This window comes from Prinia subflava, chromosome 4 (genome assembly GCF_021018805.1).
Source record: "Prinia subflava isolate CZ2003 ecotype Zambia chromosome 4, Cam_Psub_1.2, whole genome shotgun sequence".
In the NCBI taxonomy this organism is placed as follows: Eukaryota; Metazoa; Chordata; class Aves; order Passeriformes; family Cisticolidae; genus Prinia; species Prinia subflava.
In genome coordinates, this window is record NC_086250.1 from 14,327,487 (window position 1) to 14,353,415 (window position 25,929).

At 38.6% G+C, this 25,929-nt stretch overlaps 1 protein-coding gene across 3 annotated transcripts in view; it reads left to right on the top strand.

The window, feature by feature from the left end:
• Positions 1-25,929, top strand: part of DGKI (diacylglycerol kinase iota) — a 199,742-nt gene that overhangs the window by 116,565 nt on the left and 57,248 nt on the right. For all 3 annotated transcript variants that reach the window (XM_063395596.1, XM_063395597.1, XM_063395595.1), the window contains 6 exons: positions 867-922; positions 1,790-1,852; positions 2,080-2,153; positions 3,488-3,599; positions 5,960-6,159; positions 17,019-17,119. In XM_063395596.1, coding sequence (XP_063251666.1) covers positions 867-922; positions 1,790-1,852; positions 2,080-2,153; positions 3,488-3,599; positions 5,960-6,159; positions 17,019-17,119 — 606 coding nt within the window. The remainder of the gene's footprint in view (positions 1-866; positions 923-1,789; positions 1,853-2,079; positions 2,154-3,487; positions 3,600-5,959; positions 6,160-17,018; positions 17,120-25,929) is intronic.

Here is a 25,929-nt window from a genome sequence, read left to right on the forward strand (position 1 = left end):
ATAAACTGTACTCTGGAAAATGTGCCTTACATAGAGAGATTAAGGGAACTCCACTTAGCTTATTGGAAAGACAGTTAAGAGGCAATTTAATCACTGCCTATAAGTATTTACTCAAGGAGAAGACATCTGACAGTTGAAGGCTCTTTAATCTGACAGAAGCATAACAAGATTTAACAGTTGGCAGCTGAAGACTGAAAACTTCAAGATTGGAAACTGCCACATTTACATTAACAGTGAGAATAATTATCCATTAGATGTACATTACTACTTGACTTAAAATTCTCCATCGCTTGGAGTCTAATCAAAATGAAATGACTTTCTAAATAGGTTTTAGAGTAACTAATTCTTTTTTTCCTTTTTTTTTCTGCAGAAATCTTTGAGTAGAAATGTCCATTCCTTATTAACTCTAACACATCAGAATTTAGGGGCTGTTTCATCTTGAAATTTACTAACGTTTTACTCCTGGTTTAAAGCATAGATGATTGTTTCATAAATTTCTAATAATTCTCACAGATTTGTTCTCTGTTTTTAGAAAAAGAAGTCTTACAAATTCTGTTGAGGGATCATAAAATGAATAGTCTGAGAGGTGTTAAATTAACTGATTAAATTCTTATTACCTCTTTGCTCATGTTGCCCTCTATTTACACTCTCTACAAGAGAAGGGAAGGATTCAGTATGAATGTTTGAAATCTGATAGCAGAGAAAGGCGCAGATGGGGAACTCACACATGGAAAACATATTTATGTTAATATTTTCTATGAGTGATACACTGAAAGCACTGTCGTGCTGGCAGGAAACGTGAAGATATAAGGAAGTTTACTTGTTTTATTAGGGTGTTCATACTTTTATTTTTCATCCTTTCACAGAAGCAAATCCAGAGAAATTCAACAGCCGATTTAGAAATAAAATGTTTTATGCAGGGGTAAGTACAGATTTGTCTTATAGAATGATGTTAAATTAGTTGCTCAAATGTCTTCCTAATTACCTTCCCCCTCACTTTCTCACATCAGGAGGTCATGCCATTCATTCTGCCTGTTACAATTTCAAGTGCACACATGCTGTTTCTGGCAGGGCCACGCACAGGTGTCTGTAGAAAAGAGCCTGTGGTACTGTTATTACACAGGGCTGAGCAGGTGAGAAAAGTGCCACTCCTCTGGGCACAGCCCTGGCCACATCTTGGTCCCTCTGCTTCTGGCTTGTAAGCTTCTCAAGGCACTGCTCTGCTTCTTTCAGGGTTTGGGAACTGCATTGGTGCTGACTTTCCTAGAGGAATTCACAAAGTTATGGCCTGTGTCTTTGTAGCTTTGAGGAGCAGTATTGCATGTAGGATCATGGGGAGTGCAGGGTGCAAATCAGATATTTGGAATGTTTATGATGCATGAATATGCACATATAATTGCCCACTTGTGCATTCAGGAGGAAAATGGACAACACTTTATTCTAAAGCCATTAAGAGCAAACTCCAGTTTGATAATGAATGACATATAATCTGTTTCTGGATGATGACATCCATCCTAGCCATGTAAACATGGAAACAAGTATGAGCAAGAATTTGTGCTTAATGGTTCAGGATACCATTGCACTTTGGTGTCCAAGGACTTTTTTTCAGTTAAGCTCTCAAAAGGAGAAGTATCACAATTTAAAACAATAAAATCAAATCGTGTCTTCTGAGAGAGTAAGTTTGACCAAAGGATGACATTTTGATAATTAGCTCTGTGGAGGCATAAGAAGTGAGGAAACAAAAATAGAGAGGAAGCACTGACAGTTCCTGCACTTATTTCTGTTGCAGGCAGCCTTTACAGACTTTCTGCAAAGAAGCTCAAGAGATTTATCCAAGCATGTTAAAGTAGTGGTAAGTATAAGAAATTGTGTCAGTGTTGTGGGAAGGGGGTGGAGATGGACTTTTGGAGAGAGAGTGAGGTGAGAGTTTAATGGCTCTGTTACTTTTCAGTTTTGAGCATGACATTTGCAACACATTCCAAGGAAAGTCTTGGGAAAGTTGTTACAAAGCAGCAACACTTCTCTTGTCTGTGGCTCCATTCAGCAATTTCTCTGTGCTCTGTCACTTTGGCTTTGTAGTGTGATGGTACAGACCTGACTCCAAAGATCCAGGAGCTGAAGTTCCAGTGTATAGTGTTTTTAAACATACCCAGGTAAGCTCAAGACAGATTCTTGAAGTTATAAAACAAAAATAACAATGATTTTCAAAAGACACCTACCAATTGTCCTAGGCTGGGTGAATGTGCAGGAAGCATTTTACCTCTGGGCTACCTTGTTGAGAGCTGGCTGCTTATAATACTGTTAATGCAGAATGGTGTCAGAGCTCAGGGGGGAGCAAAACCATTCTTTAAGTAGTTGAATATCCTGATATAGTATCCTGATACTTTGAAAAGCTTTGCATGTAACCTGCAAACAAGTTAATTAAGAGAGGGATACTTGGTCTTTTGCTTAATTAGAATCAAAGTGTGAAAAAAAGGGAAGGGGGAAGAGGGGGCAGAAATGGAGAGAGGGGAAGGATAGCTATTTTACTAGTTGAGGAATACCAAACTGCTAAAAAAAGTCATAGTTTTTAACATGTTACAAGGTGTCCTTAATAAAAATATAGCAGAATTATCAAAAATTGTTAATCTCCTGCTCTCTAGAACAGTAGTCTCCAAACTTAATTTGATTGTGCCTTTCTATCAGTAAAAAGCTTTTAAGCATGACCCCAATATACGTATATTTGTAAATTATATACATGTATCTCTATACTGGTATTACAAGCAATACAAAGCATGCACAAATATGAATTAAGAAGGAATGTCATGAAGATGAAACAAACAGTTATTTTAATGTTTGTTTTTAATGTTTGCTTTCCTATTGAAAGTAAAAGTGATATTTTTCTTCATACACTGTAATTGTCTTGTCAGTTGTGGAATTTTCTTACATGCACCCCGCTTTGGAGACCATTGCTTTAGACAACATCCTACTTGGCCCCCACAGGCAGTCCCAAGCACTTAATCTTTTGAGTCCTGCACTGCAAGCTTCTACTTGGTGTCACCTCTCCAAATTTCCCCCTTCTATCACTTTTAGATCCCTTTTACCTCTATTCTTTGATGGTAGGAAAGAGAGTTGCCACAGCTGTGTCTGTTTCTGCTTCTTATGGCTCCCTGCCTCCTCAAACTATGCAACGTTTTGCATTCCTTGTGCTGTCAGAACTTCTGAGCTAGCAGAGAGAAAGGAAAGAGGGGCAAAACAGCTTTATGGCTCAGTATCTCACCAACAGGAACCAAAGCAAATAGGGAGAAAAGAGTGCTGCTGCTCTATGACCTATTTCCTGGTGTTTCCCCGTTTTCCTCTCAGAGAGGAACCTGATAGAGTCTATGGCAGATACATTTAAGGGTGTTGTATCAGCTTGGGAACAAAAAAACACAGGCTAAAAGGCTGCTAGTCAGGACCCATTGGGGCAAACTGCTTTCTCCAACTCTCTCTCCAAACCCCTGTGTAGGTATTGTGCTGGCACAATGCCCTGGGGGAACCCTGGCGACCACAGAGACTTTGAGCCCCAGCGCCACGACGATGGCTACATCGAGGTGATCGGCTTCACCATGGCCTCGCTGGTGAGTGCGCGGGGCTGCCCGCCCGGGGAGCTCTGCCCTGCAGAGTGCAGGACAGTCCTGATCACTGAACAACAGATGGGCTTCCCGCTGTCACACAAGGCCAAGGTGTGCTCTGCTGTGAAATGGCAGAGTCAAATCGTTCCTTTCTAATGAGAGAAGTCTTATTCAATAATAAAAAGTACTACTCGCAAAATATGGCTGATTTGCATGTGCAGTGCTCCAAAGTTAATTGGCAAGATTATTACAGTAAGAGCAGTATGAAGCATTACTGTGGGAATATTCTATGATCAAATAAATGCTCCTTTTTCTTTCTAACTTTTTAATATTTCAACAAATGGCATTAAAGTCTATTTTTAGGTATAGCTGGTACATAAATATGAAATATTATATAAAGTTATAAAGTTATACAGTTTCTATATGCTCACCAAAAATCTTGTGAAACTTCAGTAACAGCTGTGGAAAACTTTATTAGTATTCCTTGCATGAATTTTATCTCTCCTTTTTATTCTGCTAGGAAAAGGAAATTCAGCCAATAATTTTAATTTGTCAGTGCACTTTCTTTCAGTGCTGTCCTGAAGGTGAACTAAAATTGAGTTACCATAAAAGCAGTCTCACTGTAAATACCCTGCTATGGCAGTGGTCAAACACTGTGACAGTGTCTTCAGGGGGTGGTTAAATACAGCCAGAGTGGACAATTATCCAACTTACCTAAGGCGCTGCAGCTTGGACTTAGTGTGGCCAGAAGATTGCCCAGAATTGGACTTCGGGCAAGTTTTTATAGCTCACACTTAGTTCCATACCCATAGGCCTTTTTTTGCTGCTGTCTCATGTAAACCAGTTAAAACTAAAGATGGATAAGTCTGTTTTAGCTAAACTCCCTGGTTGTGTGAGATGGACTGCCCTCAGTCCAGCTCACTTTCAGTAAATACCCACAATAATGGTGTTTGTTTCCTCAAAGAGAAATTCAGGCAAATCTAATCTCCAAAGTAAGCTAAAGGCAGTCTTGGTCAATCTTTCCTTTAAAAGTTTGTCTGGGTTAAGGATAATTTCCTGGCCTTTTTTTGTTTGATTGTTTTTCAGATGGGCCTAGTGGATTAGGGAAATAACCCACAAGAAAAATGTTGTTTATTAGCCTAGTAGATCATGTGGAATAAATGTGAAGAGTTTAGGGCATGTTTTTGAAAATGCTATCTAAATTCTCTTTAGCATGTATAAACTGATAGTTTTCAGTCAGAAGAGTTTTTTGTGTTTGCCACTTACACAGTTCTAGTCAATGGAAGTGGCTGGGCAGATCTCAAAAGCTACCAACAATTTCAGTTGGGGCTGAATTGAAGAAGTAGGACCCTTTGACCTGCTTTTTCTCTTTAAAGAAAGCCCAGTTGAGAACTGAGGGTCTACAAGTGTACTTCGGTTGTGATGCTGAAGAACAATTGTAACCTTAGATGGTACTGATATAATCCTAACTTGCTTTGTATGTCTCTCAGATGTGCCTGTTGTACCTAAGTGGGTGTGTGAAACCAAGGGAAAGAACTACTTTATAGAAAGCATTATTATATTGATCATATTGTCAGTTGATCCATAATATTAAGTGAACAGGCCTTGACTTGTGTTTAGGCTGCTGTCAGCGTAATATGACATTTTTTTCTGCATCTGAGAGATGAGAGTTAATTGTCACATAATAATCATGTTAAAAAAATGCATTTCTGCCAAAAAATGTCTGCCTAGAACTTGAAGGATCTGCTCAATGTCTTCCTTGCTTAATTTCTTTGAAATGAATTCTTAAACATGATATTTAATTGTTTTAACAAGGGCCTTCTGCTTGCTCTTTTCAGCCTGTCTAATGTTGAGGTTGACTTGATGTGTAAGCTTTCATAATAAAATATTTAAATTTATCTGATTCATATTAAGAACTATTCTGTTCAGGAAGGGGAAATAATTTTTCTGTCTCGCAGATGAATCTAATTAAGGATGTTGTTTTAAAGAGCAAATAATTATTATCATTACTGTTACTGTAAAAGCCAACCAACCAAAACAAATTGAAAGCTTTAAGAATGAGCACAGTTAGTAATTTTTTGTGTGCACTTGTGTGCTGATATAGATGATGAGTCCTATAATGCGTGTGGTTAGATATCTGCTTGTTGCCCACCACTTTTTTTTTATTAAATTTTAAGTATTGATGTACAGTTTTGGGGTGAAAACACTCTTTTAGGATAGCATAGGTGTGGAGTGCTGTGTAATGGATGCAAAGCAGTGTTTCGGATTCGTTAACTGCCTCGGCTATCTCTGTTCTGAGGTGTCTTTTCTTTTCCCTGCGTGGTGTGTTGTTTGTTTGTGGTTTTTTGTTTGTTTGCTTTTTGCAGGCTGCTCTCCAGGTGGGTGGTCACGGGGAGAGGTTGCACCAGTGCCGGGAGGTGACGCTCCTGACGTACAAGTCTATCCCCATGCAAGTGGACGGTGAGCCTTGCCGGCTGGCGCCCTCCCTCATCCGGATCTCCCTGAGGAACCAAGCCAACATGGTGCAGAAAAGCAAGAGGAGAACCTCGATGCCTTTGCTGAATGAGTGAGTTGCACATGTGCATGTCCTAATGGCGGGAGGCCCGTGTGGGGCAGCATATTCCGTCATGGATTTTGCATGTACTGGACTTGCAGCGCATTTGAAAAATAAATTTAAAAAAAACACATCTTCTGAAGTCCCTTTTCACTCTATTGTAAATACTTATCTGACTTTCTTTTACTCTTTATCTTCTGAGTTACCCCGTCTTGCTTTTATACTGGTGTTGTACCTTTCTTTTATGTATTTATTTATTTAGAGAGGTTTCTGCAGGCTTGGCAGTGTGCCCCTTGGCTTCTGATGGTTCTGCATATGTATGCCTTTTGCCCTTGAAGTTTTTTTGATTTAGTTTCTCAGCATTATTGATCTGCTTTTTAAGCTGCACTGAAGACCCCGTAAGAAACTGCCACAATCAAGAACTAATCAGGACATATTTAGCATATGCTGCCTAGCAGAGGTTATGCAGAAAGATTTGAATGTCCTGAAAGAACTGTTTGTACTTTGCAGGAAATCCTTCTCCAGTACAGAAACCCAAATGAGACATGAGTATTTTAAATATGATGAGAGAGAAGCTAAGAGGATTGGAAACTAGTAGCTTGTGAAGATGAATACACAAGGCTAAATTTCCTTTTCAATATTAAACTTTATTTACAAGTACTCTAGATATATTTTAATCAGAAGAAACCTAAATAGTCAAATTTTGACATATGAAATTAGCCGTCCAATAAAATAATTTAGATTATTTTGTAGAGGGTATTATTGTAATGCCTGTATAGGTCTTTATTGCTGTAAAAATGAGTGATGCAAGGGACTTTGCTGCTTTCATCAAATATTCTAAACATGAAGCAAAATGGTCTGTCCCTTATCCAAAGATACTGAACTAATGGTGTAAGGTTATTTAGGATCCATCCTTAATTCAAACACTCATGCACTGAGGCTTTAATATTTCTGGGGAAATGGGTGGGGAATTTTACTGTTGCAATTGTAATGATGAGGCAAGTTCTGTGAAGAGATGTAATACCTTTCAATAGATTAACTCATATAACTGGAAAAAAGGACAAGGTTTTAGGCACACTTTTCTCCAGCTATCTTAAAAGTTCCTTCCCTTACTGCTGTATATCTATAGAAAGATACTGCTTTGCTTCAAACTTCGACTCCAGCCCTTAAGAGCTTTTTGTCGTCCCCTGGCTCTCAATCTATTAATGTAATCAAAGCCACCCTGGTTACTTTCAACATGTTCCTGTTCAATTTAGCACTCTGCTCTCTTACTGAGACTAATGCTTTAAGTTGCAGTAGAAGCCCATTTCTCTAAAGAGCAATTTCTATTTGCCTGGCAAACACATAAGGTATACTCACCTTTCTTGAGCAGAGAATAGCAGACTCTTGACTGTGGGCAGAAGTGCCCAATTTCACCCGACCACAACTCCTCAATCATTAACAAAAGCTAGAATAAAGCAAAGGGCAATTCTGGGACATCTTTTTCTGCACTGAAGGAGACTAATACAAATGTAAAAAGAGAATTCATGGTATTTCAAACTGATAATCAGCGTGGTTAAGTTTCGAATTTTAGATCTGAATTTAAACTGTGGTAGGGAAATACAGATTTGTAGTATATGCCAATTGTCAAGGGAACATTCTTTGTGGTTCAGCTTGATTTAAATGTGCCATGGTACACTAAATTGCTGTCAGAGTCCTTTGATTTGGCTGAGGTATTTTTCTGCAGATCTGTATCTTGGGAAGATGCAAATGATCTGTCAGGAACTGTAGTCTCAGCTTCGCATATCAGAAGCTGTGTGTGTATACATTTACATTTATTTCTATATATATCTGTGTATGTACTTTGCTCTGAGGTGTTGAAAAGGAAGGAGAGAGGGCTTGAATCTTCTACTGTGATAAAAAGTAAATGATTTGTTAAAGCTTAAAATCTAGGAAACATTAGTATTGTAAGAAGTTCATCCAATATGATGCTGATTGGTAATATTGCACAAGTGAAGAAATTTGTAATTATATGTATAAAAATATGTTTATCTATTTTTCTTATCTTGATCTCTAGGATATTACTCCTTGTTCTGTTTGAATCTCCCAGAAAGCCTGGTATTGGATTGAACATGATAGATTAAGGGGTTTTTTTATGACTATCATTTGAATGTTAGATGTGTGATATAAGTCATTGGGTCTGGAGCTATCCTTAATTACTAGACAGCCCTTTTTGAGCTCCTTACCAGGAAAGCAACTAGAAAATTTTCTTGGCCACAGAAATGAAGAGTTGTTATTATTGTCAGCTTTCATATTATTGCCAGATAAGAAGTGGGAGTGAGTAGAAAAAGACTTAATTTGAAGAAGTTTTACACTGTTTCTGAATTTTTTTGTCCCAAACCTCTCTTTTCTGTGGGCATATTTTTTCTCCTTGAAACACTTGTTGGCTAACTTCTCATTCCTGTTCTCCACTGTTGATCACAGTAGCATGTGAAAGAGACAACACATAGCTCAGTTTTCTGTGAGTGAGCCAAGAATGTGGTTGTTGTGAGCTATACCAGAAATTATGGGGAATAAGAAGAGAAACTGTGGTTCAGTTTTTCCAAGAATAATTTTCTGATTAAAAACTCCTGCATTATATTACCCAGAAAGTTTCAGTTAATGAACACTTTCTGAATTGCAAAATGTATTTCACTCTTACTAACTTTCAGTTTGGATTAAGGAAGAGCATCCTGCATAATGGAAAAGAATGAAGAGGGAAGAGCTTTTATATAAAACATACTTGAAACATTCAAGAAAAAAAAGGGATCATTTGAATATAAACTCTATAAGTGAATTAATATTGGGAGCCACTACATATAAAATGCAAATTTCCCTAGGGTATGAGAAAGAGGAGTGGAAACAGCAATTTGTCATTGTGGATACAAAATCTCCAGTAAGGGTATTTTTTTTCTTAAACAGTAACTAGTGATGGTCAACCCTTGGAGACAATTCCATCCATCTGGATCTCAGCTTTGATGTTTCTTTGCGTTTCTGGACCTGCTTCCAAGTCTGTTGCTTTGAAATTTTCAGTGCCTGTGGAAGAAATTCTGGGGTCCCTTGTCTTCCTTGTATACTTATGTGCTGAGCTTGTCACTGGTCCTCACTTGTGTCTTTAGAAAGCTCCTGTGTACCACATAGCAGTGATTTTCTCCATTTGCATGTCTTCAGTTGCTCTTGGCTTCCTAGTGTGAGCTTGGAGCTCTGCATGTCCCTTCATTCAAGTTTTATGTGACACATTCCTTTTGTTTCTGTTTAAATGTTGTGTGTCTTTCTTTCTTCTCTTCCACTCCTTCTCTCTCTCTCTCACCTTTTTTTCTTGTCTGTCCTCACCGTGTGCCGTTTTTCTCCTGGCCACTCATTTCCTGCTGCCTTATAGTATCCATAAAGTGCAGTCTGCTGACCTGAGGAGAGTCTCGGCTCCCCCTGATTCCTTCACTGTGTGAGTATCTGGCTTTTTTCTATTCTAAAAGTTCCACAGCCTTTTGTTATTACCCTGTGTCATTCGGCTGAGAGATGGGGCAGAAAATCCAGGGAAAAATGGGAAAAGGGAGCTCAGATGGCAGCATGACTGACGGGCACAGGGTCTTGCCAGGAAGGGCACAGTTCCACAGTAGCCAAGTAAGGTGAGCAGGACTGATGGTGACCAGGTTCAGCCATGAGCCAGCTCCCCAAACATCCATAGCAACAGGCACATCTGAAGTTTAATGCCAGGCACCATTCCTGGAAAGAACTGAGATCATATATTTTCAGTCTAACACAGGAGGTTTCCTCTGAACATGAGGAAAAGCTTTCTTCGTAAAGAGAGAAGAAACCATTCTTTGCCAAGAGAGGTTGTGGAATCTTTGTCTTTAGTCATAATCAAACCTGTCCTGGACAGCCTGCTCTAGGTGGTCCTGCTTGAGCAGGGGTTTGCACCAGATGACCCCTAGAGGTCTCCTCCAGCTTCAATCGTTCTGTGATTCTGTGAAATTTCAGAATGCTGCAAGTACATTATTGTTATTTTGCAAATAAGGAAAGATTTCCAGTTTGGTGTGTTCTTTCCATGGGTCCTGTTTGCTCTATTCTGCTGAGAAGCATAACGTAATGAAACCAACTTGTCTCATCAATTCAGCATCTAAATTAGCCTCTAGAAAAAATGTTGAGGTAGCCCGTATTTCTTACAGAGAACATTGAGCTGTGTGTCTAGGAGAATGAGTACTATTTCCAAGTTCAGGGATATCCCTTGGAAAATGACCTCCAAGTTCTGATGCAGTTCATTTTAATGTCCCATTTGATATCAGCTGTCAGAATAAAGCAGGGAGAGAAAGTCTTGCAAGCTCCAAACTAATTTGAAAGTCAAAGATGTTCTGTATCTTAAAATCTGTAAAAATAGATTAAACATGCTGCTGACTGGGGCTGCTAATTAATGTGTCTGGCAAATTAAAATAAGAACCCATGAGGTTGCAGGGAAATTTGATTTGGATTATGATGGCTTTGAGATTCAAATATCCCTTTGTTTTTTTATTGAACAACATAGAAGCAGACTGAGTTTCAGTTAGTACTGAACAGCAGGGCAGATCCTACTGAGACCTGGTGATGGATATAGCCTGTCTTAGATAAATGTCAGAATTTCTGCAGCAGGAAATGCATGGGAATTTGAGGCAGCCAATTTATTAGGCTCATACGGTCTTTTTTTGCAGAGACAGTAGAACTGTAGTGTGATCCATTGCAAATGCTTATACATGGTGTGTAGGTAAATACAAATATTGTATTTTTGAGGGTCTTTTAAAGGGAAGGTAAAAACTTGCATTTTCCTGCTGGATGTTCAGTGATGAGAGGATGCATATATGAGAGTACATTGTCTTATCTGGTTGATGCAAAAGAATGCTAAAAAAATTACCTTTCAAAAATAAAATATTTACTTGCATAACTCCTACAGTCCTTCTACAAGTGGAATAAACACTGTGGGTAGACCATAATTATTTTTTCCAATTACAAAATCTGCATAAATGAAAACAAAATATCATAAAATATTACAATATTGGTAAATACGACTCTTTTATGGAGTTTATGTGGTAAGGATGGTAACAAAGTATGCATATGAAACCTGTGTGAATAAAAAAAGGTAATAGAAAATAATGTTTTTGCTTTTAGAGGTCCAAATTCCAAACAGAATCAACTTTCTCAGGCTGAATATGGTTACTCTCTATAAGAGAAGAGTCTAATACAGAGTAGGAGGCAAGGTGTAAGGGAGAAGAGGCAGAACGTGAACTTTTCTCCAAATGCAGAGTTAAGGATGAAAATGCTTACAGATATCTTCTTTTTTTTCATGAAACATGATTTACAGGGAATTGAGTCTCATTGCTTCTTCATCAGTTTTTCCTGTTTAATATGTGGGTGAACCTGTCTGGTGTTCTCTGGCAGCCCAGAAAGCCAACCATACCCTGGACTGTGTCCAAAGCAGTGAGGCCAGCAGGTCAAGGGAGGTGATTCTGCCCCTCTATTCTGCTCTTGTGAGACCTCACCTGCAGTGCTGCATCCAGCTTCAGGTCCCCATCATGGGAAGGATGTTGACCTGTTGGAGTGAGTTCAGAGGAGGGTCCTAAGGCAATCAGAAGCATCGAGTACCTCTCCTATGAGGAAAGGCTGAAAGAATTGGGATTGTTCAGCCTGGAGAAGAGAAGACTTTGGGGTAACTTAATTGTGGCCTTCCAGTACCTGAAGGGAGACTGCAAGAAGTATGGAGAGTGACCATGACAAGTGGAATCATCTCTGAAAGAGAGTAGGTTTGGATTAGATATTAGGAAAAATTCTTTATGAGGAGGTACTGGAACAGGTTGCCCAGAGAGGTTGTGGGTGCCTCATCCCTGGAGGTCTTCAAGGCCAGGTTGGATGGGGCTTTGAACAACCTGGTTTTGTGAAAGGTGTCCCTGCCCATGGCAGGGCAGTTGGAACTAAGTGATCTTTAAGGTTGCTTCCAACCCCCACCCCCCACACCAAATTCTATAATTCTGTTTAGAAGGATTATTATTTATGGAGAACCCACTGTGCTTGGAAGGTTGAAGTGTGAGAGAAGCACAGTCAGCATGCAGGAGAAGAAATCAAGCACCAGAATTCTACTGGGAACTTCAGTATGTGTCTGTACTTAAGTGTCTATGTGGGTCTAGCCTCTACAAAGCCAAGTGTGTTTGCTGAAGCAATTGTGAGATTATAAAGTGCCAAAGAATTTACTACAGTTGGGTTAACCTGGCTTATCTGGGATAACACTTATGTCCTGGTTTTGGCTGCAACATGGCTAATTTTTCCCTAGTAGCTGTACAGAACTGGTTTTTTGGATTTATGGCAAAAATGTTTTGGCTGTTACTAAGTAGTGCTTATCTCAAGTAAAGGACTTTTTGGTGTCTCACACTCTGCTGCTGAGGAGCTACACTCAAAGCTGGGAGGGAGTGAGGCCAGGTAAGCTGACACAAACTGGCCAAAGGGATATTTCACACCAGAGAAGGTCGTGCCCAGTATGTAAACTGGAGGTGTTACCTATGAGGGGTCTGACTGCTGTTTGGGGATATGCTGCATGGTGAGCAATTGTATCGTGCATCACTTTTTTCTCTCATGTTCGTAACTCTCTCTATCCTCCACTTATCATTACAATTATTATTATTACTACCATGTTATTATTATTATTATTAAACTATTTTGTTCTATCATGAAATTCTTGTCCCATCCATGAGGTTTATCTTTTCTTTCCAATGTTTCCCCTAACCAAGGGGGCTGTCCATTGGCCCACCATTCTATGACATGGCTGATCATCTAGTTCAGATTCCCAAATGAAAGAAAAAAAAATGTGATAGAGCTTATAATTTCAAGGGTTTTTTTCTTTTTTTTTTCTTTTTTTCCCCTTTTTTTTTCTTTTTTAATGTAAAGCTTTAAGCAAGACCTTTACCTTAAAATAGTAGTGAACTTTCGTGAAGCACTGAAATTCGTCCATAGAAGAGACTGAATCAGTCTGCTGTGTTATGACAGTTATGTTTTAAGTAGATAGATGCTGTCAGAAACTTATTTTTAATGTCTCATTTCCAAGCTCTGTCAATGATCTTGAAAGTAAGGTGAATTCATTTTCCTCTTTTGGCTTCAGCTTTCCTCTTTCCAATTGTTGTAAACACTGGAAGAGTTAATTAATTTTTCATGTTTATTTCTTCTCTAGGAGCCAGGTAATTCATTAATCATTCATTGTCACTGCAAACATTCCCTAAAGGACTGATTTTTTTCTTACTCAAGTATTTTTTTGTGTGGGGGGAAGTAGATTTCTTTTCCTGTTTGCTTATGTTAAAATCTGTGTGTACGATTGTGTAGGCTGTATTCTTGAGGATCTATCAGAAAGTTGCCACTGGATTCTGTAGACTTGTTGGACTGTTTATTCTTATTATTCCTTTCTCTGTGGAGACATGGAGCATAAAAAATGGCTCACTGGGTTCATAAATAATTGATATAGGGAATGGGGTATTTATAATTTACAAGTCTGTCTTCCCAGCTGAGTCAAGCTGGTGGCGTGGCAGAAGCGTAACCGGTTGTGTGCAGGAGCGCCAGGCTTGGGCAGGACCCCAGCTTGCTCTGCCTGTGCTTTTCCCTGGGTGACTGGAGGCAGGAGCAGTTTCCTAGGAAAACCAGCTGTGCTCCAAGTGAGCTGTCTGGCATCCTCTCACTTTTTGCTGGATGATTAATGGGGGTTAGAAGAGGAAGTCATGACTTCATCAAAAGCCGAGTGTGTTTTCTAGTTGAAAGATCTTGGAGAAGATTCATACTTAGGTTTGTATTTAAATTAAATCACTATAAAAAATAAACATGAACAAACAATGTTTTAGTTGACCCCAATCTTTGTTTACATCCTCATGAGGCAAATGATATTTAGGATTTAATTCTGTGGATTGATGTGTTTGTGGAATGAGTTCTTAATTAACTTCTTTAGGAGGTAATGGACTTCATTAATCTGTACTTTCAAATACTTTTTGTTGACTGTGTCATAGACCATTTAAAAAGTAATTGGTAAGAGGTAAGTTATTTAAGTATTTTAGGTTGAATTAAGGTGCAGCAATCTCCCCAAATTTATTTATAAATTTCTGCTTTATGTGGAAAGCTTTTCTTCCTCTCCTTGATGTTAAGCAAGTTGTTTTACACAATATTGAGAAATGTCTTTTTCTATTAATACTACTAGTACTAATGTTTGTGTTCAGTGATATTCATCACCCTGTTAATTGCTTTTACATGGACCTGCCTATGTATTTAATCTTTCTGGTTTCTGGATATACTGAGTATGTCTGAACAAAGACAAAGGGATCTATTTGTATAATGATATGGATTATGATGCCGTGTCTATGAAAACTGCAGTAGTGTTGATAGTGGAAGTATTTTGCTCAGCTGCATTAAATAGAGTTCTGTGAATGAATGAGTTAATTCATTTGACTGATGAGGACAATATACTGTGGTGTCAATTGCCAGTCTGATAGCACAAGAAATGAATATTTAAATAGTGAGTTTTAGAAACAAATTTATTTTGAATAGGTAAAAAAATTTAGTGACACAATGTGTCAGCCAGTGACTATTCTAAAAGAACAAAGGGTGTTTGCAAAGAACTGATGAACAAAACCATCAAGCTTCAATTACTGAATAAATGTCTCTTTTGTGTATGTGTCAATACACACACATTTTTAGGAATGTGTATATATGTTTACTTGTATTATGAATATGTTACTTGTGACTGGACCTGGCTAAGTGTATGGGTCTCTGCCCTGTAGAAAGGAACTCCTGGCATTGTTATTTCTGACAGTAGTTTATTTTCTATAGAAAGCTACCATTTCCAAGGTTACATTTTTTTTTTTCAGTAAGATAACTCAACTTGTCAAACGGACAAGAGGCCAAGTTCTGTTTCTCTCCAGCTGTATGTTTTAGCACACAACCTGTTTATGTAGTGGTTTGAGCCTGTCTTTATAAAAATGGTGTGAGAGGAATGCAGAACAGCATATGGAACTGTGGTACTTGCCATTTGATTGCTCTCCTACACTGGACCTGCTCCTATTTCTCCTCAGAAAATATGTCACACTTTAGATGGTGTGCTTGTTGCTCCTGCAGAAGCAAACTCAGAGATATACAACGTACCTATATATCAAAAATGATACTTTTTGTAAAAGCATGGGAAGTGTCCTCTTAAACATTTTCTAATTAAAGCAGAACTTTGGAGAGAGTGCGTGTGGTTCCTGGAAGAAAAAATATATTCTAGACTGGATCTTCTTTTTAGATATTTTTCTTCCTCCAGCTCCAAGCAAAGAAAAGGATATTGTTCACTTCTTTTCAGGTGAAAGAACTAATTTGACTCAGAAGGTGATACTGCGCATGCAATAGGTGGCCTTCGGCTTCAAGCTAAGAAATAACATTTGTTTTTCTTCCTTACATGGCATTAGGTAGTGAGTCAGCATATCTACAGAGGTCAGTGTTGTCTTTCTCTCCCCTTGGTGTCCAAACACCATCCTGTTCTCACAGGTAGGTTGGAAGGGAGGAATTAGCCAAGGTTTGCCAGATGTTGGTGTGAGGTCATCCTGTTTCCCTGTCTTTCCTCTCCTGCTTTCACAAGATATCCAGATTATTCACTGTGATAATGAGTTTGAATGAGGCCCATTGTGATAGAAGTCTACCACTGATTAATTGATGACGTTAATGAAAAAAATTCACATTTGAACTGGTGTTTAGAAATGAGGTAACACAGGTAATGTTTATGAGATGTTCCTTGTCCTTCACTAGCAGTGTAAATGCCACAACTGAGACAAAGAAGCAAACCTGTATATTTATGATAGTACACAGCATTTATATTAGTATACAGCAAAAAGCAGTGTGTATTAGTCAATATTACTGTAGGCAGAGTCCTGTTACTAACAAGATTAAAACAATAAATACACACAGTCTTTTGGTAAAACCACAGAATGAGTAATTTACTTTTAACTGATCTGGGGCTGAGGTCCTATGGGACAGACATTTGCTATGTGCATCGTAATACACAGATTGTCTATTTTTCTTTTAAAGTGGAAGATGCAAGTGTGGCTAAATTAGTTTGCACAGCATCCACCTAAACTTAAAAAAATCAAATAATAGGTTGCATTAAGGTAGAAACTAGTATGAAATGAAAAAGAAAACTTTTCTGGAAAATTTTGTATAATATATGAACATTTAAATTTCTAGATTTGACCTATTAAGTCTTCCAAAATTATCAATAGTTGAGGTATCTAAATCAGACTGAAATCTGTAAAAGTGAGGTTGCCATACTGCTACTTGCTTTTAAAAGGCCTCCTGGGTTTTGAGTATTAGACTTCAGAAATCTGATTCTGAGCCACATTTTTGTTGACTGTTTCTCAGACCTGAGATTCTGGATCAGAATCTTTCAGTGATGTGGTGTGGATGCTCTCATGGGCAGTGGTTGTCCTGAGATACTTCCCAAGAAGCATCTCTCCATGTCTTGAAATTCAAGTTGGCAGATCTGTCTACTGGCTGTGGTAGGGCTCTAAGAATGTACACAAATTCAGACTGGAGAAGGGCGGATTAGCTACATAGGGGTGCAAGAACTCAGAAAGACCTGTACAGGATCTGGTCACACAAACAGCAAACTGGATTCTTGGTCTTGCTTATTATTTAAGGTGTAATTTCTATGCTGTTGTGCAGTAGAAAGTCATAATTTTAAATGCAGGAATAGGCCTGTGGGGACTTGGCCCACTTTTGAAGAGGTTTGTTGTTTTTCTTCTTTCAGAGAAGATGGATATCCCTTCATATTGTGTTTTCCTCTGCTCTTCCAGGGAACATTTTGTCTAAGAAGCTTTCTTCTTTTCTTGCAGTCCTCATTCCATCCCCGATCGCCTGCGGATCAGAGTGAACAGGATTAATTTACAAGAATACGAGGGGCTACATTACGACAAGGAAAAGCTCCGGGAAGCTTGTAAGTTGGAAGAAGCCAGATTGTAGCTGCTTTTGGTAGCATATTCTGTACAAATCTTACATTGACCAAAACAACCCCTACCCCAAAAATAACTACAAAAAAACCCAAACACTGAGTCCAGCACACTTTTTTTTGATGAGTAATGTAGAGAGTATGCTTATCTATATGTGCATATGTGCAAATGTGTTCTCTGTATATAAACAGCCTCTATAAAAGATCGTGTATGGAGATTCCACCTGCTTTCTTATATAACTATGTTTCTGCCCTCTGATTATATTTACTGTAAAATAAGTGTTTTTCACACGGGTTATTTCTTATTCATGTCTTTCTGTTGGTTCTGCTGGTTTCTAGTATAGGAAACTACCAGATTTTATGATTAGCATCAGATTTCAAACTGAGTGGGAGACCGTGATATATTTGATATTGAGACTGTGCACTGACCTGGAACATGGTTCTTGCGCAGGTACATTTATCTTGGGGAACAAATCTGGGTTCCCCACACCCTTATTCTTTACCAGCCTTCAGTTTTCCATTTCAGAGAATAATCGCTGTTTTGTTTCTTCATGTAATGGTTTAATTGCTGTGTTTAGGGGCAAGTCAAAAGCAGACAGCGGTTGCTTTGGCAACACTGATGATTACAATCTACACTTAAAAATGGAATTCCTTTCCTTGGTGACACACAGAGTCATTAATCAATGAGGGACAGGGCTGCTTGTGATAACAATTTAATAGTCTTGTTATGCATCTGGCTCATTATTCATATTAAATTACAAGCATGACTGTTTGTTGTGCAACAGAGCTTCAGTTCCCTCTGCAATACAGAGTGCTCTGGTAATTACAGGATGACAAGCCTTTTAATTGGTTTGCTTATCTTATTGTTGGAAGATAGTTAAACTGTTTCCATTTCACTCTTCTAGTCCCATACCTCCTCAATCTACCATCTCTCCTCACAACAAAAGAATTGAAATGGCTTCAATTTTAATATAGGTCTTGACAGCCTTAACTGAAGTTTGTGGATTTTGGTCATATTTAAAGCAATCAAAGTCTTCTTCACCGGACTGAGAAGAATTTTAACAGGATCAGGATTATTCCTCACTGGAGAAGAACTTGCTTCAAGTTTAAATTGAGAGTTTACATTGAGTAGATTTCAGGCCACACTGAACATAGAACTCCTCAACACTGTCAGAAACAACTTGATTCATCTGAGGGTTTCCCATCTGAGGAGAACTATCCTCAACCATCCTTACTATGAATGTAAATTTTCTGTGTCTTTAGTTAACATGTATTTTGTCCTTAGGAGACATTACATGTTCTGACACAAAATATACAACTTCTTACACTATTGTCACTGAAGTGGTAATGGTATATTTATGTTATTTGTCACCTGCCAAAATTCGTAATGATAACATTATAAGAAAATGCCATCAACTGATCTAACATCTCAGTTTTGGATTTCGTATGGATTTCATCACTTACTAGGAGTGTGCTTAAGAGGTTATCATTCAAAAAACAAATGTTTGTTCATCAAGAGTTAAAATGCTGGCTTTTGGACCTTGGTGGGTCATTTATAATAAACCCCTTTTGTCTCTTTGATGTTAATGCCTGTCCACCCTGATAATATAACATAGTTATGGACTGGACTATTCTCCCCAGATATTTTTCACTGAGTTGTTTTTTCTACCAGTCCTCTTTTAACTGTCCTAGTAATGCCTGTGCATTACTGTTGTTACTTACTGCAAGAATATGAGAAAGCAAATATCCCTATTATCCTAAAAGAAACCAGAGAAGATACCTCACCTTGACCTTTTCGGTAGGAATGTCCTGTGAGAGGGCATGTAACTTGCTCTAAACACTAGTGGTCATAAGCCCACTTCTCTGGTTCCATAACTTTAAATGCCTCTTTTCCTGGGGAGCTGCTACTGAAGAGGAGCTGGTTTCCTTCAGCAGGACTGTAGCTCTTGTGCCTATGGATGTCTCACTAGACGCTTTCAGGAGACAAAGACCATGTGCTTGTTCAGGCTTTGGCAGAATACCTACAACTGAATCCAGAATGCTATACTTAATATCCATTCTCCATCCACAAGGATTAAAAGCACTCTGACCTCCCTAAATAATTTGAGAACAAAGCAGAATCTCTAATCAATCTGAACAGGAAAAAAGAAAAAAAAATAATTAAAAAAAAAATAATAAGGAGTTATCCCTGAAGGAAAAATAGCAAAGGACCTATTATGGTTTTTGCCTGTTACATGTCTCCATAATACAGTATTGAAATCTCTGACCTCACTGTAATAATCTGGATCATTTTAACTCACAGTAAATGCATTAATCCTCCCTTGTTTGCTTGAAATACTGATTTGAATCTATCAACTATTTCACTTAAGAATGCACTTCCTGACATAGAGGAGCTCATGATACAAACTGTTCAATGAAGATTAATCTTCACTCTGCTGGAGGTAGACACCTCATTTTGAAAGCCTCCAGAACAATTAAAGAATGTCATTTTGTCCTTTGAAGGGCATGACTGTCCTTAGCTCATTCTCCTTCTGTTGTTTTCTACTTTTCTTGTCAATGCAGCTGGCATTTAACCAAGATGCTGTTTCTGAATTGTCCCTTTCTTCCTTCCCCTTGCTCCTTCTTTTCTCCTGTCAGCATCTCAGTATTGTGTGGGGGATGATTAATGATGGTACAGAGGATGCTTATTGATCCTTCAGTGAGGAGGGATGAATGCTCCCATGCAGCATTTTAAGGAAGGGATATATGTTGGCATTTTAGTTATGTTGTAATGTTCTTCACTGCAAATGCAGTTGTCTTTTCTAACACCTCCTTATTCATGTCCTAAGCACTTGTCACCTTAGTCACACCCTGCACCATCTCTGGCCAATATGAGTGTGGGCAGAATTTAATTCTACCTCTGTTGCCTGCTTATGTTGTGTGCACTCTCTCTGGCTTCCTATTGTAGCAGGAAAGTGTGATCCAAAGCAGCACTATGGGTGAACAACTGAGTTATTTTTAGGACAGCAAAATCTTTCTGTGTGACACCCTATTTTCTTCTTTCCAATATAACTAGGAATTTCCTGACAATGGAGGCATATGCAGAAACTAATTGTCTTAAAAAAAAAGCAACAAACAAACCAATCATAAGTTAGTGGCCTAGTGATCTTCAGTGCTTCTTAGTTCTTCCTAGCAACACCATTTCAGATTTGCACCATAAAAATATATCAGTGAAATAACTCACCATAAGCAGTAACTGAACAGTTGTGAGATTTTTGATAGGGTATGTCAGCCCTTACTGCCCTGAACTTGTTGTGTGTGCCCTAGCCATGAAGAATTATCTTGGCTTCCTCAGTACCACTAAGAGTAAGGAGGAATCACACCTGATTGCAGTGATGACAGTATCAGTAATAACTCTCAGCTCTGAATCAGTTCTTGACACAGAGGCAGCTGCTCCTTATGTGCTCTGGAATAAAATAGCATACTAGACTCAAAAGAAAATTTAAGAGAAAATTTAGTCCCACGTGTGTATAACAATTGCACAGTCTGTAACCTGACAATCCTTTTCTGTGCAGCCTCCTTGTGCTGTGTGTGTGCATGGTGCTGTAACATGATGGGATCTTAACCCTGAATTCTTGGATTATCTGTAGCTAAATGTCTATAATGTGTGCCTCTAATATCTGTGGGTTACCTGAGGATTTTGGGGTTATCCTAGGAGTTTTTATCAAATAGTACAGGTACAGAGTGACAAGCTTATGAGTGATTTTGATGTGTACAAGTACAGTGATATTGTAGCTTCCTCATACCAGAAATGCACTTGTCCTATCATAGACATTCTGACTCTTTAAAGCTCAGGGATATCATAGGTGAAGCTAATTTGGGGACTAGTTCATTTTGAACAACTACCTAAGTAAGGAAGGGTAATGTATATGTAATATAAAAGTCAGAAGGGAGCAAATGATTTCCTGATGAGCTGCAAAGGAAATGTGCTTATATTGGGAAGCAACTTGGAGTTGGATGGATTTAGATGATGCGGGTTGTGCAGCTACAAACCTTCTCTTTCACCCTGTAAAGGATGAACCAATGGACATTTATTTGTCAGGAGACATCTTTGGACACATGGTAGAAGCTCCATAAAAGACAACATTACCTTCACTCTGCTTAGAAGTCAGGACCTTGCTCTAACAACTTTGTTTTGTCAGTGTGTGTTGTGTACACCTTAGCTAATTTAGTCATTTTTTCATCACAGTGATTTCACAAGACCTGAAACTGAGAGGGGTTGGATGGATTGCTTAAAGCCTCCCAGCAAAGTGAAAGCAAGAGGATTAGAAGTCAGTAGTGAGTTAAACACTGGAAATTGTTATTGCCTCAGGTTGGGGGAAGGAGTAAACCCAAACCATTAAAATTTCATATCATGGAGTTATAGAATCATAGAATGACACAGAATTATTCGAGTGGAAAAGGATCTTTAAAAATTGTCTAGCTCCAACCCACTGTCATGGGCAGGGACCTCCTCCACTAGAACAGGCTGCTCAAAGTCCCTGTCCTTAACTCTCCCAGGGATGGGACATCTACCACTTCTCTGGACAACCCATTCTAGTGTCTTGCTACTCTCATTGTAGAGAATTTCTGCCCAATATCCAATGTAAATCTACCTTGTCTTGACATCTCATAGGATGTATTCTATACAGTCCTCTGCCTTTTGAGCTACTGAGAAATTGTCATGCATTAATTTTGTCATCTTCTTTAAACTAGAAGAGATGGGCAGTATTTCAAATAGGTACAAATTTATATGTACCTTAGAGAAGTGGGGGAAAGTAAGAATATTAAGTTCCTTTTCAAACTTTCCAGGAAATCACACTGTAGTTTGTCCTTCTCGTGTAGGTTTTTGTGTGAGGTTCTTCTGTCCATTTTCTACTTGTGTGTTTGCTTAATGCTTTTCTGATTTGATTTCCTCTTACTTTTTCAGTCCTGGTTGTCCCCTTTGGATAACTCATCCCACACACATCCTTCCTGCCTGTCTTAGTCTGTCCCTGCAGACCTCACTGCTCAGGTTCCTGTTCTTTTTCTTTACCCTAAATACTTTATTCATTGTTTAGCCAGATCTCTACTGTCAGCTCTTAGTCCCAATATGCATTCCCAGCCAGTTTCAATTCCCAGCTCTTCAAATTTTTTTTCTGTAATAATTTCCTTGTTTGGAACAGGTTCTCTCTTCCTTTCACTTGGGCAGCTTCTTGCCTTTTGGCGGGGTATTGGAGAAATTACTGAGCAAGTGGAAGGCCTTTTCAAACATGGTCTGGTTTAATCTGATAACCTCTTCTGTGGTTTACCTCCTTATATGTGAGGATTTTGAAAGTGGGCTAAAGAAACTAGTAACCAATGAATTTAGGGAGAATTGGGATTTCTCAGTATAATAAGCAGAAGGGATCTGAAGAGACATATGGCTTAGATTTGTGTGGTAAGAAAATCCTTTTGTACAAACACAGTTTTATTAAAACCATACTGGCAAAAGCCAAACCTCTTCATATAAATGTCTGAATATTTTATAATTCTCTATCATGAATTTACTTGGATACTTAATATTGATACTTGATATTCTTGATATCAGTGGAAGCCCTTCAGGAAAACGGCATTCTTATAACATATGCAGTTGTGAGGATCCTTTATTTGTTACATTAAACATTTGCAGTCCAATGTCTAATCTCCCCAGTCCCCTGAGGTATGTTAGAATCAGAACGAGTTTTCCTGGCATTCACATCTCCTGTAATGTTCTGTGTCAAGGCTGTTTTGTTTGGGATTTCTGTGGGTTAATCATGGTATTAAGATCACAAATTGAATCCTTTCATAACAATAAACAGGGAAGTGGATTGAATTTTATAATATATATAAGTATATTTGGGCTTCCTTTATTTGTTTCCTCAATACTATTAAAGAGTTCACTAGCTCTAGGTATTCAGCATAATGGGCAGTTAATAGGTGGAAGATTTGTTTGTTGTTTATAAATTCCATAGCTAATTTCATGATCTTGCAGTTAATTAGAACACCAGGCTGGCCATACTGCTGCATCTGCCCAACCCTCCTCCTGCTGGTCCTTGGTTTTGGTTAGTGTTGTTAGGAACAAAAACATTTCTGCAGTATTGGTTCAGATTATGAAGCAACTGTTTGCCTGTCTCATTTCCTGGGGTTCTTGCACTGCTGCTCATCACAATTGCCTGGAAAAAATCCTTTTTCATGATTCAAGGAGCACAAGGGAACAAGGAGATAGGTGCAAATGGCCAGAAGAGCGGGCGCCTCAGGAGAAAAATATCTGACACTTGAGTGCTGTGGCTTGGCTCATGATCTGAGACTATCCCTTATTTTTGGCATATTCAAGTGTGGGTTTATCCATATATTCACAGAAGTGGACAGTGTGTGGGTACATGGAGAGCTGTTTTGTAGTGCTCATCCTCTTAATATGTTTGCAGTCCCACCTCTCTCCTGGCATATCCAGTAATCCCTGTGCCCCATAGCACAGTTCTGTACTGTCCACATCCTCATCCACACAGCAAATGCAGAGCCTCTTTTAGTCCTGGATGAAAGTGCCCACAATGTTTCTGTCTGCACATTGACTTGGCCTTTAATTGATTTATCATAAATTAACTCATTTTGCCTCTATTGCGTGGTATTGCACTATTTGTAGAACGAGCAGCAACCCCAGAGTTTCTATCCCATTATCAATCACTAAGCATTTATTTTCATTTTAGAATAGCAACTACTGTGAAGCACTTTGCAAGTCTTGACTGTGTGGTGCATTTTGATTGCTTATTGTGGTTTATGATAAAAATGAGGGCTGTGAACATTTTCTTTGCTGAAAGCCAAATGGGTCTTGCAAAACCAAACAACAACCAATCAACAACAACAACAATTGGAAAGCAACATTTTAGCATATGTAGTGTTATCCAGTAATGACTATGAAGGTTTTTCAAAGGCCATGAACCATATGGAATGGAACCACTTGAGACCCACCTCATACATTACCCCTTAGCTAGCCATTGACCCCAAAAGTCATAGATCATGCCAATTCACTATTTCCAAACAGTTAAGGCAGCACTTTTATTTTTAATGACAAAGTCACACACTCCAGAGTTTCAGAACTGTTCTTTGACCACGAAGAACCAGTATGTCATAATTTAATTAAAACTGTGAATCACTACTTATTCAATCATTAGATGAGACTCACAAAGTATCACCACTAAGGTATCTGTTGCAATCTAGTTTTTTCTTTTTAGACATTTTAGTGGATTTCTTTAGAATTACAAATATTTTAAGGTTCCTCTCTTTTGGTCCCTGAGTTTGGTCATAGTTACGGATTCCAGTTCTGTTATCTGTGTATTGTCAGGTGGAAGCTTTAGTGCTCATTATGTGCATAGAAGAGAGACAAAATCTGTGGTGCCAGTGCTGTAACTCCCCAGTTCTCTGTAGCTGTTTCAGGAGTAACCGTGTCTGCCGCAATTCAGTTTTTAGTGCTATAAATGAATTTAACAAACACTCCTTTCAGTAAGGGCTGCAAAGGGATCTGCTCAATTGAAACTAGATAGCCATTAAGAATTCTCTGCTTAAGAGCTTAAGGGGCTCCTGCCAAAGCAGGTTAAGCAATAATAAACACTGAGCAAAAAGAATCAGTCTGTAACCCAGAGCACTGGAGTGTATGGAGCAAGCCCTGTTTCTGACCCTCCTTCCACGCTTGTGTCAGTCTCTGTTCTGTAGTGAAAGAGTCTGGGAGGTCTCCACAAGCACTGTTTCCTCCTGGCCCTTCTGAAAATGTGAAGGGGATTGTCATCACTACTGGATGTCAGTGTTGTTTCAGGAGATGTGTGACCTCTTCCTTCCCACCTATTCTTTCTTTATGTTCTCACTCCAGAATTTTTTTCCCTGCCTCCTGTTTTCCTGGGCCCATAGCTCTTCTGCTGTTCAATTTGCTTCCCAAACACAATTCTGGTGACATGACTGAGCCCTGTGCTGCCCTCTGGGGCCCACAGTGATCCTGAGTGCAGCAGGTGCTCCCCAGCTCTTCTCCCTGGAAACCACTGAGCTCCTCTTTGTGCTTCAAGCCTCAGTGGAACCGAAAAATAGGAGCTCTCTTCCCCAATATCTTTTAGCATTGTCTTGTTCTCTTATCAGAATGAAGAACTTATCAATATTTAAATATCTCTCCCTCTTAATCAAATTCTTTTCAACAGCAGAAAGGGTTGCAGCACAGTTGTGTTTTCTGTTTATCTCAGAAACCTTGGTGATTTTATGTTGCTGCTTGTTATCCAGTTATCAGAATTGTTTATAAGCTGATATTCTGTTCTCCTTCTGGAATATTTCATGTGAAGATTTAAAGATCTTTCCCTCTGCTCCCATAAATTTTTTGGCCATTATTTGATTAAAGACCCTTCAGGGAGAAAAAAAGAACTTAATTCAGTGATTCACTTTCACAAAATCAGGTACTCAAGAGTTCTCGTTTGCTTTCTTTTTATTTAATGAGATTTTAGTGGGTAGCTCTCTTGGTACCTTTCTTGTGGACTCACTTTTTCTGTTTTTCATTGTGTTCTTCATGATTTACTTTTCTTTTTGTGAATTCGTTTTGGAATCTTTTAGGTGGCAAGAACAGAATGAATGTGGAAACTTCAGTCTCCTGTTAGTAAAAATTTTGCCCTAACCTGAGAGGTTTTGCTGTATTTTCACAAGTTATCTTTTTTTTTCTGTCTGAATAAATATGGAGATATGTTGATTCTGAGTGTAGATGGAATAATGTCTGTTCTGATTTGAAAGCAGCCTTACATCAAAATAACCAG